This window comes from Otolemur garnettii, unplaced genomic scaffold, assembly GCF_000181295.1.
Source record: "Otolemur garnettii isolate 467f Iridium unplaced genomic scaffold, OtoGar3 scaffold00002, whole genome shotgun sequence".
In the NCBI taxonomy this organism is placed as follows: Eukaryota; Metazoa; Chordata; class Mammalia; order Primates; family Galagidae; genus Otolemur; species Otolemur garnettii.
The window spans coordinates 16,551,432-16,566,540 of NW_003852397.1; the positions used below are offsets into that span (position 1 = coordinate 16,551,432).

The 15,109-nt window shown below is 34.1% G+C and overlaps 1 protein-coding gene across 1 annotated transcript in view; it reads right to left on the reverse strand.

Moving 5' to 3' along the window:
- The window catches only part of TBC1D32 (TBC1 domain family member 32), a 231,150-nt gene that overhangs the window by 38,741 nt on the left and 177,300 nt on the right, over positions 1-15,109 (reverse strand). Inside the window, exon 27 of the mRNA XM_023512752.1 lies at positions 6,620-6,703. Within this exon, the coding sequence (XP_023368520.1) occupies positions 6,620-6,703 (84 nt within the window). The remainder of the gene's footprint in view (positions 1-6,619; positions 6,704-15,109) is intronic.

Here is a 15,109-nt window from a genome sequence, read left to right on the forward strand (position 1 = left end):
TCCTTCATGTTTACATGGATGGAGCTGGAAAATGTTCTCCTTAGCAAAGTATCTCAAGATGGAAGAAAAAATATCCAATGTACACAGCTCTATTATGAAACTAACTAACCTAATTATAGCCTAAGAATATGGGAATGGGGGAGAGGGAGGGAAGGAGAGGGGGGTGGATGGGTGGAGGGAGGGTGATTAGAGGGATCACACCTATAGTTTATCTTACAAGGGTACAAGTGAATCTTTCTAAACGTAGAATATAAACGTCTTAACACAGTAACTAAGAAAATGACATGAAGGCTATATTAACCAGTTTGATGAAAATATTTCAAATTCTATATGAAAACACCACACTGTACCCCATGATTTCATTAAGGTACACAGCTATCATTTAATAATAAAAAAGAAAGAAAAAAAAATCTCCTATTCTGAAGGTTGTCTGTTTGCTTTACTTACTGTGCTGTTGGCTGTGCAAAAGCTTTTAGTTTGATCAGATCCCAGTAATGGATTTTTGGTGTTGCTTCAATTGCCTGGGGAGTGGGGGGTCCTCCTCAATAAATATTCTCCCAGGCCAATTTCTTCTGTGTATTTCCCTGACCATTAGTGATGCTGGGCACTTTGTCACATACCTCTCAGTCATTTGTATACTTTCTTTAAAAAACTGTCTATTGCCCATTTTTAAATTGAATCACTTGATATTTTACTGCCTAGTTTTCTGACCTCCTTATACATTCTGGTTTATTAATCCCTTGTCAGAATAGTTTGTAAATACTTTCTTTCATTCTGTAGGTTATGTCTTCACTTTGTTCATTGTTTCCTTGCTGCTTGGAAGCCTTTTAGCTTGATTTAATCCCATTTGTCTATTTTTTGCTTCTGTTTCTTGTGCTTTTGAGGTCTTAAGTCAAAACATTTGCCTACATGAATATATTGTAGTGTTTTCTACTAGTAGTTGCATAAATTTAGGTCTTAAATTTAAGTCTTTAATCTATTTTGATTTTTGTATATGGTGAAATGTAGGACTGCAATTTCATTCTTCTCTAAATGGATATTCATTTTTCCCAGCACCATTTATTAAAGAGACAGTTCTTTCCTCAGTATTATGTTCTTGGTGCCTTTGTTGAAAATGTGTTGGCTGTAAGTGCATAAACTGAGCTCTGCTTCTCTACTCTGCTCTGTTGGTCTATGTGTCTAGTTTCACACTAGTACCATGCTGTTTTGTTCACTATAGACTTGTCACATACATTGAAATCAGACAGTGTAAAGCCTCTAGCTTTGTTCTTTTTGCTCCAGATTGCTTTAGCTATTTGGGGGTCTTCTGTACTTCTATATAAATTTTAGGATGTTTTCTCCATTTCTGTAAAAAATGTCATTGTTATTTTGATAGGGATTGCATTGAATCTGTAAATTACTTTGGGTAGTATTGTCATTTGAATACTATTAATTTTCTAATCCATCAGCCTAAATAGCTCCCCCTTTTTGTGTCTTCTGCAGTTCCTTTCATCAGTGTTTTATAATTCTCCTTGGAAAGATTGTTCACCCTTTAGGTTAAATTTATTCTTAGGTAATTTTTTCCTTTTGGCAGCTATTATAAATGGGATTGCTTTCTTGATTTCTTTTCCATATTGATCACTCTTAGCATAAATAAATGCTATTGATTCTTTTGTTTTGATTTTCTATCTTACAATTCTACTGAATTCATTTACTAGTTCTAATGGTTTTGTGGTGGAGCCTTTGGATTTTTCTCAATAAAAAATCATATTGTCTGCAAATAAAGATAAAATGACCTGTTTTTTTCCATTTTGAATGGCCTTGAACTCTTTCTCTCGCTTAATTCTCTGGCTAGGACTTTCTGCCATGACATTTTATTAGAAGTGGTGGAAGTGGGCATCCCGATTTTGTTCCAAATCTTTGTGGAAAAGCTTTCAATTTTTCCTCATTATAGTATCAGCTGTGGGTTTGTCATACATGGATCACATTGCAATATGATCCTTATATAGACAATTTTTAAGGGTTTTTATCATAAAAGAATGTTGAATTTTATTGAACACTTTTTCAGCATCTATTGAAAGGCTTATATGATTTTATCCTTTAGTCTATTGATGTGATGTATATTTATTAATTTGTGCATGTTAAACCACCTTGGCATCCCTGGGATGAATCCCACATTATTATGGTGATGACCTTTGTAATGTGTTGTCAAATTCAGTTTGCTAGAATTTTGTTGAGGATTTTTGCATCTGTGTTCATCAGGGATATTGGCCGATCTTTTTTTTTTTTTTACATATATATATATACTGTAAATTTTTTTTACACATATCATATTGAATTTTTCTCTTTTCCATTCTTAAAAATATATTCTCTGTTATATACTTAATTGGTTTCATACAAATATAAAGCCAGAGCTATTGCAGTAACTTCTAAAATGGTATCCTACCAGAGACTGCTCATTTTATTCCAGGGATATTGAGTTGTACTGTTATTTTTTGGTTGTGTCTTGGTCTAATTTTGGTATTAGGGTTAAGCTGGTCTCATAGAATGAGTTTGAATGTATTCTTGCCTCTATTTTTTGAAATAATTTGAGAAGACAAAGTACTAGTTTTCTATAAATCTTCAGTAGAAATTAGCTGTGAACCCATCAGGTCCTAGGCTTTTCTTTGATGGGAGAATTTATAACTGCTTCAAATGCATCTCTTTACATTTTATATTTCCAATACTGGGTTTGTTTTTGTCTTGCTTTTCTAGTTTCTTAAAGTGAATCATCATTAGGTTGTTTAATATTTACTTTTTCTATTTTTTTTTTTTTTTGGTGTTAGTGTTTATTGCTACAAAATTCCTTCTTAGTGCTGCTTTTTCTGTATCTGATAGGTTAAAGCATGTTGATTTCCCATTTTCATTTGTTTCAAGAAACTTTAAATTCCTTCCTAATGTCTTCTTCATTGAGCTATTGTTTATTCAGGAATATTGTTTAATTTTCATGTATTTGTACTTTCCAAAGTTCCTCTTGTTACTGACTTCCAGTTTTATTCCACTGTGATCAGAAAATATACCTGACACAATTTTGGATTTTTAAAATTTGTTGAGGCTTGTTTTGTGGCCTAACATATGGTTTATCCTAGAGAACATTCTTTGTGTTGATAAGAAGAATGTATACTCTGCAGAAGGTAGATGAAATGTCCTGTAAATGTCTGTTAAGCCCACTGCTGTGTTAATTTTCTGTCTGGATGATTTGTACATTGCCAAAAGTGAGGCAAAGTCCCCCATTATCATTGTACTATAGTCTATCTCTCCAGTTACCTATTAATATTTGCTTAAAACATTTCAGTGCTCTGCTGTTGGGTGCAGATATATTGTGACATCCTCTTGCTGAAGTGATCCTTTTATCATTACAATGAGCTCCTTTTTCTCTTTTCAAGTTTTTGACTTAAAGCCTACTTTATCTGATATGACTATAGCTACTTCTCTTTTGGGGCTTCCATCTATGTGGGATATCTTTTTCTATCCTTTCACTTTCGGTCTATACGTTTTTATAAGTAGAATGAGTTTCTTGTAGGCAGCACATAATTAGGCCTTTTTTAAAAATACATTCACAGCCACTGTTTATCTTCTAATGGGAGAATTGAGTCCATTTACGGTCAGTGTTAATTATTGATAAGTAAAGACTTATAACTGCCATTTTGTTACTTGTTAACTAGTTGTTGTATAACTCCTCTTTTCCTTTCTTCTTTCCTTAGAGTCTTCCTTTGTGGTTACGGTATGTTCTCTGATAGCATGTATTAATTTCATACATTTTTGCTTTATAGTCACTGTGAGGCTTGTAAAAAAAGTTCTACAGTTATAACAGGTTATTTAAAACCAATACCAATACCATAAAAAAGAAAAAAAAAACTGTACACAGTAACTACCTTCTTCCATCACATTTTGAATATTTAGTGTCACAATTTATATTTTTATACTGCCTATCTCTTAAATTCTGTATAGTTTATTTTTACTAGCTTTGTTTTTTAATCTTTAGCAAAGATGTAAGTGGTTTGCACATTTGATTACAATATAAGTGTACATATCATATTAATGTTCTTTTATTTTAGTTTGAAAACTCCCTTTAGTAATTTTTGTAGAACAGGTTCGGTAGCAATTCCTTCAACTTTTGTTTGAGGAAATGTTTACCTCTCCTTCATTTCTAAAGGATAATTCTGTTTGATAACATTCTTTTTCCTTCAGCATTCTGAATGTATCGTCCCACACCTGTCCTGGGCTGTAAGATGTCTGCTGCCAGGAATGCTGAGTTTCCCTTATATGTTACCTGCTTTTCTCTCACTGCTTCCAGAATCCCCTCTCTGTCTTTGACCTTTGAGAATCTGATTATTAAATTTCTTCAGACATTCTTATTTGGTTTGAATCTACTTGGTGACCTTTAACTTTCTAGTACCTATATTTGTATATCTTTCTCCAGGGCTGGAAAATTTTATTATTACTTGAATAATTTTTCCACCCCTTCATTTTCTCAGTTCCCTTTTTAACTCCAATAATCTGAATATTTGCTCTTTTGATGTTTTCCCTTAGAGGCTACACGCTTTCTTCATTCCCTTTCATTCTTTTTTATTCTTTCCCCTCTGACTGTCTTTTCAAACAATCTGCCTTCAAGCTCATTGATTTTTCTGTTTGATCAATTTTTCTATTGATAGTTTCTATTGAATTTTTTCCATTTATTTCATTGTATTCATTGTATAACAGGAAACCTAAAGTTTTTATAGGTTTCCTGTTATATTTCTAATTTTTTTTCAATCTCTCTTAAATTTCTCTCATAATTTTCTGAATCAGTTCTGTTTTCTTAAAGTTCATGGAGCTTTGCCTTAAAATAGTTACTTATAATTCTTTGTCTATGATATCTTCCATCTCCAATACTTCATTTTGCCCACTTGGTGAACTCATATTTCCTTGAATGTTTTTGATGCTTGTGGATGTGCAATGATGTCTGTCTATTGAAAGATTAGGTGTTTACTTCAGTCTTTGTAGTCCAGCTTTGTCTGTGCCTGTTCGTCTATGGGGGGATTTCCACAGACTCTAAGCAGACTGACTGTAGAGTTCTCTAAGTGTATGACCACTTTAGCTAGCTCAGCAGTAGAGGATAGTCTATGCCAGGCTTGCATAGACCCCCTAGTGGGTTGGATCCCATTAGGATCCAACGTTGACTTGGCTTCCTAGGCCCAGTGGATCTGAGGAAGACTCAAGAAGAATAATGGAACTCTGTGAAAATGCTGACCAGAGACCAGATGGCTATCCCAGTAGCCCAGATGGGCATGCTTCCTAGGAGACAGGTGGGATGAGTCCCTGAGTACAATGAGACAGGCTGCTACTGATACTGGGCCTGAGCCCCTCAGAATCTATTGTGGGAAGGAGATAGGTGGGCCTGTTTGCTTGGCTCAGACAGGTATGCATCATTCAGCAGGTCCTTGCATAAACTAGGAAGTTCCTCAACTGCAACAGCTGAGACTGGGCACCAAAGATCTGCTGTAGGATGTAACCTCATGTGCCTATTAAGCTGGTTGAAACAGGCACAAATCTCCTAGCAGGTTTCTGCACAGACTGGATAGTTCCATAACTATACAAGGAGGTGCTGGGGCTGAGACTGTGATCTTCCGTGAGGAGAGGCAGGAGAGCCCAGTCTCAGCTCAGAGAGTAGCGTTACTTAGCAAGTTCCTGCACATTTAAAATAGTTCCTTGGCACCTGTGGAAGGGGCCAGAGCTGAGATTAGGCCCTTTTGGCATCTGCTATGGAATCTTCTATAGGGTGACCAGATTTTAACATTGGTAAGGCGGGACAACATAGTGGGGGTGGGAGTGGGGGATGGGGCAGGGCAGGGCCTGACAACAAAGCAAACTTTGATAAGCAGTTCTTGATAATCACTTCTCAGCAATTATTTGTTATTATTACAGTTTAACATTATAAAATTAACAAAAATAATATAAAATTCATGTTTTGGCGAAATAGTCACATGGCAGCTGAAAACCATATATTCCCTTCTTGTTCTCCCATCCGTTCATGCATTCTTTCCAAAAATCGGGACTTTTTTAAAAGGCCACGGGACGTGGGACAAATTGTTGAAAAGCGGGAAGTCTGGTCACCCTAATCTTTTAGTGTACTTGTCATGTTGGCTCAGACAGGTGTGTGTCTCTACTGTCGAATACTAATTTGAAGGGATCTGTGGCACATCTAGGTGACATTTACCTATTAGGCAGAAGGAAATGGGAGAATGAAGGTTATAGTTGATCATTGAGTGGAAGATGTGAATCCTGAAGTCATCAATATCTGATAAGTAAGTAAGACAGTATGAGATGAGATCACTTAGAGGATACAGTTAAAAATCAGAAGATAATACATTAAGGAAACACAACTTTTAGTGGATACACAGGATAAAAGAGCTCAAGAATGAGTACCAGAGATATAAGAAAATGCAGGCATTTGCAAGGAAAACGAGATTAAAGATATCAGGAACATATATATTACCAAGAAAAATGTTTTTATAGTGGGAATATTGTGCATATTTGTTATTTAATTATGTATCACCTTGAAATATTATCTATTTACACACTGAGTATTTTTCAGACTCCAAAAATGTTTAAAATGTACCTGTATATTCCACCGAGGGGAAGTAACATTCAGAAGGGCTTTCTGTGAGATGAAGCACAAATTTTTCAAGTAATTCTACTAAAGCTGTAATAAACAAGAGAATAATTAGGATATAAAGGTCAAGGATAATACGTGACAATGCATTTTTAAATCACAGACTAGTAGATAAAAGTCATCTGAACTTCTTCACAGTTACTTTCTAAGAGGATCCAATTCAAAATGCATACTGTTTTAGTATTCATAACAATGCTCCAAACTTAAATTAAATTTTAATAGCTTAGCAAAGAACCTATTCAATGTAAAACTGAAAAAGAATCATCTGTTATCTTTAGATCCTCTCAGGATTATTTCAGACTTTTCTAAATAACTTCAAAACAGACAGACAAGTATCACTAATGATGCTATAATAGCTTACTATCATTCTTCTCACACAACAGAGGAAAGAACTAGTGAATGCCAAGACCAGGAACAATGCACAGCTCATGTTCTCTTATATAAACCAGAACACACTATATGGCTTATACACTTTGCAACTAATGGTATCTATTCAAGACAGTCAAAGGTAAACTTGACCTGTCTGGATTAGAAGCAAGAAAATGATTCTTTTCTAGGCTGGTTTGACAGTGCCGCTATGTTCCCGTGTATTACCCTTCTATTGGATGTAACCAGATGTATTATAATTAATAAATAACCCAGAGGATTTTTTTACTGAAAACAAATGCATCCCCACAATCACTTATCTGTTCTTCCACATAGCAAGTAAGCTTCAGTAACTGTTCAAAATTGTGCCATTTTATATTCAGGTCCTTTTTATATATTAATTAAATGAACTCTATTTCACATCCACATGCATTTTAAGCATATAATTCTTTAAAAAAAACAGTGTTCAACATGTGAAAATTACAAAAGCAAAGAGGAACAACATGCTTTTCAACAATTGCAGCTGAAAAGCTGTATCATTATATCAACATTTTAATGGCTTAAGATAAAAATAAAATGTCTTTATTCTTTGAACTCTATTCATATCATGATTTCAAAGTCAGATGAGTATTAAAGAGTATGAGAACATAATAGTTGAGGGTCAGAAAGGACACGAGTTTTGTGTATTATTTAAATTTATAGTTGCTTAGACTGATTCTATCCTTGCATGCATGATTACAAGTGTTACTATGCTTACAAAAATCTTTCAAAGGTCTTTCTTCTATGATGCATATACAAATAGCACTAGGGTGATAGCTTTTAAATTCCATATATGTATACCCTTCTTTGTTTATGAATCATTTTACTATTGTCTCATGAGATTATAAATTTTATAAAGGATAATGAGTATGTTCTTGATATAATCATTCTTAATGATAAGATTAATCTAACATGGAAAATATATATGAGTAACAAATATTAGATTAGATAAGAAGATTTTAAATAGAAATGTCTACTTAAAACTCTATTATAATTATTCTCATTTTCACACAATCACGTTTTCTATATGTTGTTTACTTAAGTAAATTGCTTGCGTTAATGGGAAAAGACATAGCATACTGCTAAGCAATTGTCTGAATCATGTCCCTGAAATTGGGCTTAGAAGAAACATAGCTAAACACACTTCAGTGAATTGAGACATCTCTTCATCAGATCTGTGAAAGATCTGCACACAATAAAATTTGAAACTTAAAAGTTACAGGGAAGCCTCACCAATTTCTGGCAAGTACTAATCTTAAAATATGAAGTTATGTTATTAGATCAGTATACTAGAGGCTGATAAACTAATTCTATACTTTATATGAAAAGATGGCATCACTGAAATACTTCATGAGATTCTGGATTTCTACTGTTCCCTATATATTCATTTTGCCTAGTAATTCTTATGAACAGCATCATATATTTACAGATATTTTCAGGGATAAGGTATAGTCATGGAACAATTCTAAAAATTGATCCAAAAATGATAATGAAAGCCACGACTCTTATCTCATTAGTGCACATTTCTGACCAATCATAAATGTAGCTGAATATTACATAATTATAAAGTGGTTATTTCAGGACAACCCAAAGCCTTACTTACTATCAATTCACTGAAAATTCCACTATCTATAACTCAGGAAAATTAATTCATGTCATAAAACAATTCTTGACTTTAAAAGCAACTTAACCCTAGCATGTTACTACTCAGAAAGTAAACTATAGAATATTGTTTTGTCTAAAGAAGATTTTTAAATTTTAAATGACCATTTAGAATTTCTATTAAGGATTTTAAATTATGGGCCTCTTGCTTTTAATTACATCTGTTTCCTGCAGTAGGAATATAAAGTTTGTAGACTATAAACCAAAATTTATAATAATTTTTTATTAAAAAGAACATTGTCTGCTCAAAAAAAAACCTGAACACACACTATTCATGGACACTTGGGAAGTGATTCTGCTTTTTCTTTTGGTCTTGCCACCTATTGTGGAATAAATGTCAGTGCTCACCCCTAATTTCACATTAGGAACCTAATAAGTACCCAATATGATAGCATTGCCATTTGGGGAAGTGATAAGTATGAGCAAATTGCATTTGTGAATGGAATTAGTGCTCTTATAAAAGAGGTTGAAAGGAACTGCCTGCCCCTTTGTTCACCATGTGAGTATGTGGGAAGAAGACATCATCTTTGAAGGAGAAAGCAAGTCTTCTCCAGACTCTGAATCTGTTGGCTCCTTGATCCTAGTCTTCCTACCTTACAGAATGTGAGAAACAGCTTTCCATTGCTTATAAATTACTCAGTGCGAGGTGTTTTGTTATTGCAGCCTAATGGACTAAAAAATCACAACCATAACTGATTCTAACACCATGTTAACTCAGTGTTTGAAAACATTCAAATTTTCTGATTAATTCACTCTTTATTTCATTTTAAAAAATTTGTCTATCACTGCTAGCCTACCATCAGGTCATATGACAGTTACATAATTAGTCCAATTTTCCTCTGAAACAATTTACCCTGTATGTAACTACCTGGTGTCTGTTCCACAACACTTACTTATTCAAGAACGTAGCCTGGTTCTTATCTCTCTACCTCAGAACTTCACTAATGGGTTGCAAGTACTTCTACAATTCTACTCCATTTGATTTTATTTACTTTTCTTACAAATTATTGTAACCATGGTCACAGGATTATTCTCAATGTTTGCAACTCATTTATATTCATTCCTTCTCTTTACTTTTTAAGAAAAGCATTTCTGTTTTGTATAACTACAGCTTTGCAGAAAGTTGCAAGAATTGTAAAGAGGTAAAGAACTTTCTTTAGCCATTAGAGTAGGTCTGGTGGTGACAATTTCTCAGATTTCCTTCACAAGAGAATGCCTTGATTTCCACTTCATTCCTGAAGACTATTTGCAATGGATGAAGACTTTGGGTGGACAATTCTTTGCTTTCACCACTTGAATAATGTCATGTCATGTCTTTTCTGATGAGAAACCCACTGTCATTTGCTTTGTTTATCCCCTGCAAGTACTCTCTGTCTCTCTCCTCTTTTTTCTTTTTAAGTAAATTTATTTCACGTTAATGTGAGGGTACAATCAACCAAGTCAAAATATTTGATTTTGATTAGAGTCTGTCTTGTAGTTATGTCTCACACACCTCCACTCCATGCCCATTCGGTGAAAGCACCCCAACCACTCCCCTTCCACTTCCTTCACTATTCCTCCCACCAACTTGAATTGAAATGAATTTTTCTCCTACATGAACATGCATCAGATGACCTACTGGCTTCGTATTAGTATTGAGTACATAGGTTAATTGCTTTTCCATTCTTATGATACTTTACTAAGAAGAATGTGTTTCAACCCCATCCAGGATATTACAAAAGATATGAAGTCACATCTTTTTATGGCTGAAGAGTATTCCATAGTATGCATATACCACAATTTGTTAATCCATTCTTGAGTAGATGGGCATTTAGGTTGTTTCTACATCTTGAAGACTATAAATTGAGCTTCAATAAACAACCTAGCACAAATTATTTTATAATAAAATGATTTTTTTTCTTCTAGGTAGATGCCTAGTAGTGAAATTTTGGAGTCAAATGAGAGATCTAAATTGAGATTTCTGAAGATTCTCCATACTTCTTTCCAAAAAGGCTGTATTAATTTGCATTTCCACCAACAGTGTAAGAGTGTTTGTTTCCCTCTCTCCACATCCATACCAGCATTTGCAGCTTTGGGACTTTGTTATATGACTTAATATTATTGGGGTTTGGTGATATCTCAGGGTTATTTCAATTTGTATTTCTCTGTTGATTTGGGATGATAAGTATTTCTTCATATGTTTGCTAGCCATTTGTCTGTCTTCCTTAGAGAAGGTTCTACTCATTTCTCTTGCCCAGGGATCTATGGGATTGTTAGCTTTTTGTTGTTGTTGATTAATTTGAGTTCTCTGTAGATCCTAGTTATCAAGCCTTTGTGCAATTTCTAATATGCAACTATCTTTCCTCATTCTGAAATTTGTCTGTTTGCTTTGGTTATTGTCTCCTTAGTTGTACAGAAACTTATAAAATTGATAAACCTTTGGCCAGATTAACCAGAAACAGAAAAGTAAAATCTCTAATAACCTCAATCAGAAACGATAAAGGGGAAATAACAACAGATGCCACAGAGATACAAGAGATCGTCTCTGAGTACTACAAAAAACTCTATGCCCAGAAATTTGACAATGTGGAGGAAATGGATCAATATCTGGACTTGCACCCTCTCCCTATACTTAATCAAGAAGAAATAGATTTCTTGAATGGACCAATTTCAAGAACTGAGCTTGAAGAAACAACTAAAACTCTCCCAACAAAATAAAGCCCTGGTACAGATGGCTTCACATCAGAATTCTATCAACCTTCAAAGAAGAGTTTATAACTATACTGCAGAAATTATTCCAAAAAATTTAGGAGGAAGTCTCTTCCCCAACACATTCTATGAAGCAAACATCATCCTGTTACCAAAATCAGAAAAAGAACCAACTAAAAAGGAGAACTTCAGCCCAATTCACTAATGAATATAGATGAAAAAATTCTCAATAAAATCCTAGCCAAATTACAGCTACACATTAAAAAATGTATATATTATGATCAAGTAGGTTTTGTCCCAGGGATGCAAGGCTGATTTAACATATGCAAACCCATAAATATAATTTCTCATACCAACAGAAGGAAAAAAAAAGATCATATATAATCCTTTCAACAGATATAGAAAAACCATTTGATAAAATTATGCACCCTTTTCTAATAAGAGCACTTAAGAATACAGTCATAGATGGCACATTTCTTAAACTGATTGAAGCTATCATGACTAATCAACAGCTAATATACTGAATGGAGTAAAACTGAAAGCTTTTCCACTTAGAACTGGAACCAGACAACGAAGTCCTTCCTCTATGCCACTATTATTCAACATAGTGCTGGAACTTCTTGCCAATGCAATCAGGCAAAAGAAGGAAATAAAGTGCATCCAAATGGGAGGAGTGGAGGTCAAACTCTTGTTCTTTACTGACAATATAATCTTATACTTAGAGAACCCCAAAGGCTCAACCACAAGATTCCTGGAAGTGATCAAAAAATACAGTAATGTCTCAGGATATAAAATCAGTATCCTTTCTCTTTCAAGACATTTTCTCTTTATCTTTAGTTTACAAAAGAAGTCTTCACTATACCTATTTAAAATGATTTTATTGGCCAAGCTTAGTAGCTCATGTCTATAAAGCTAGCACTTTGAGAGGCTGAGGCAGGAGGACTGTTTGAGCTCAGGAATTTTGAGACTAGCCTGAGCAAGTCTTCTGTCTCTACTAACAACAGAAGAATTAGTTGGGCATGGTGGCTTATATGTATAGTCCCATCTACTTGAAAGGCTAAAATAGGAGGATCATTTGAGCCTGGGAGTTTGAGATTGCTGTGAGCTAGAATGATACCACTGTCCTTTAGCCTGGGGAACAGAGTGAGACTCTATCTCAAAAAAAAGACTTTATTATGTAGGGATCTTAAATGTTAGATGTGAATTCTAGCATATGAATCAAACCACCACACACAAACTTTTCTTTTTAAATTCTTACCCTCTTCAAAGTTACCTTTTATTCTTATATTGTGCACCATGAAATCGATACTGAGTTTTGGAGAATTATCTTATTGTGTCAAGTACATTTCTTTAATAGCCCTCAGTAGATAATAAGCAAATTTAAGTCTATGAATATGCAATATCTTTCAGGGTATTATTTAAATATACTGGTTTAGCTGAAGCCCAGATGAATTCAGAAGGTGACAGAATAATTAGGAATTGTGCTAAATTCCTCCTTTCCTTTGTAAGCTATGCCAAAAAGAGGGGATATGAGAAAAATAGCTTTGGTAACAAGACTCACATGATGGTGCAGGTGACACTGGAAGAATGCCCCTGAAGATGAACCCATAGTGATGCATGACAATGCCCACAAAGGGGAATGGATGGGAGAACAAAAGAATTGATGGTTTTTGTCCTCTACCATCAACTATTGTGTATCTTCTTTTCATGCTTCAGGCTTTTGTTTTCATCAATACCTCCTCTAATGCTTTCCTAATGAACTTCAATGTCTTTGTTTCTGCTTATACTGAACAGCCAGTCTGTACCTCCAGTATATGCCTCTTATCTTTCAAATGATTTAGTGCTTTGATAATATCAGGTAAACTAAATTAAAGATATTGGTATCTTTACTAAATGTTCAAAGTGAAATGTGATAATTAGTCCTCACTGGCTAGGGTCCCAAGGAGTAAACCAAGATAAACAAAGCACTATAAGGAATCATATCCATAGAAACAAATGAGTAGATTTTAAATCACACTGTAGAAGTATGTATATTAATAGAAAAAGCCATACAGATAGTTCCTAAATTACAATGGTTTAACTTAGGATTTTTCAACTTCATGGTGATTCAATAGCTACATGCATTCAGAAGGAATCATAATTTGAATATCCATATATATCATTTTGTTCTTCACTTCTGATATAGTATTCAATGAATACTGTGAGATATTCACTTTTTTTATAAAGTAGGTTTTATATTGGGTGATTTTGTCCAAGTATAGGCAAATATAGGTAAATATTCTAAGAACATTTAAAATAGGGTAGCCTGAACTATTATATGATGTTCAGTAGGTTAAATGTATTAAACGTATTTTCAATTTAGGATGGATTTACTGGGAAATAACCTCATTGTAATTTGAGGAGCATCTGTACAATACTGCATTGAGTAAAATGACAAAAAAAAAAAAAAATAGCATGGGCCAAGTACAGTGGCTCATGCCTATAATCCCAGAAATTTTGGAGGTTGTAGCAGGAAGACCACTTGAGGCCAGGAGTTCATAACCAGCCTGGGCAAAATAGCAAGACCCCATCTCTACAAAAAACAAAACAAAAATTTAAATAGTATTGACTTGTTTGGAATAAAAACAAAAATAATAATGAAGGCTAAAATTACAGTAAATTTCAGTTCTTCATTTTGCTTGTTTATAATTTGATTTTCATAAAATGATCATGTATTAGACAATAATAGTTCAGTTGCTGAATGATGAATACTTAAAGCAATGGCAGAGGATAAGAACAAAAACAACAAATTAAAGACATATTTAAGAATAAAATCCGTAAGTACTGTGACTGAGAGGGCAAGAGTCCTTGGGTGATAAAAGGGAGAAGTCAAGGAGAACTAGGTTTCTCTTCTTGATGACGGGGTAGATGCCATTCATAATAATCAGAAAAGAGAATGCAGCAGGAAGATTATACTTCATGTTCTACATGGCATCTCACATAGGAAAGGTCTAAAATTTGGGAGGCAACATTAAAATTTAAACAAATGGGAAAATTTCATTAAAATTTAAACAGTGTAGCAAGTACAATTCAATTCTTTGTGCACAAAAAGGTGCTTAAATGTAGGCAAAAGTAAATGAGAAATACAAAAACACACACTTTCTCTTTTTTTAAGAGGACTCTTATTCTTTTTACCTTGAATAATTAGGTAGAGTAATCTAATATACATTGCTAAAGATCACATTTTTCTCTGACATCATTTTCCATTCAAAGAAACTACAGCCCCTTGGGAAAGTATGAGAATAAGTTATACCTGAAGCCCTCGATGTTGTCACTAATTTTTTTCAGAGGTAAACAGAAAAAGGATAAAAAGAGAGTTCAAAAGGACAAAGAGATAAACTTAAAGAAAAAGCTCTTAGAGTTTAAGTCATTAAAATTTAGGTATTTGAAAGATAAACATGAGGCCTTCAAAAAGTTTGCAAAAAAATGGAATTAAAAGATAAAAATAAAAAAATATAATTTATTTCTCAACATAAGATCCATCAAGTTGGATCCATCCTTACAAGTTACCTTTGGAGCAGTAATTCCAGCCACTTAGTTTATACCTAAAGAACTGAGGTCTTGGCTCAGCGCCTGTGGCTCAAGTGGCTAAGGTGCCAACCACATATACCTAAGATGGCAGGATTGAATCCAGCCTGGGCC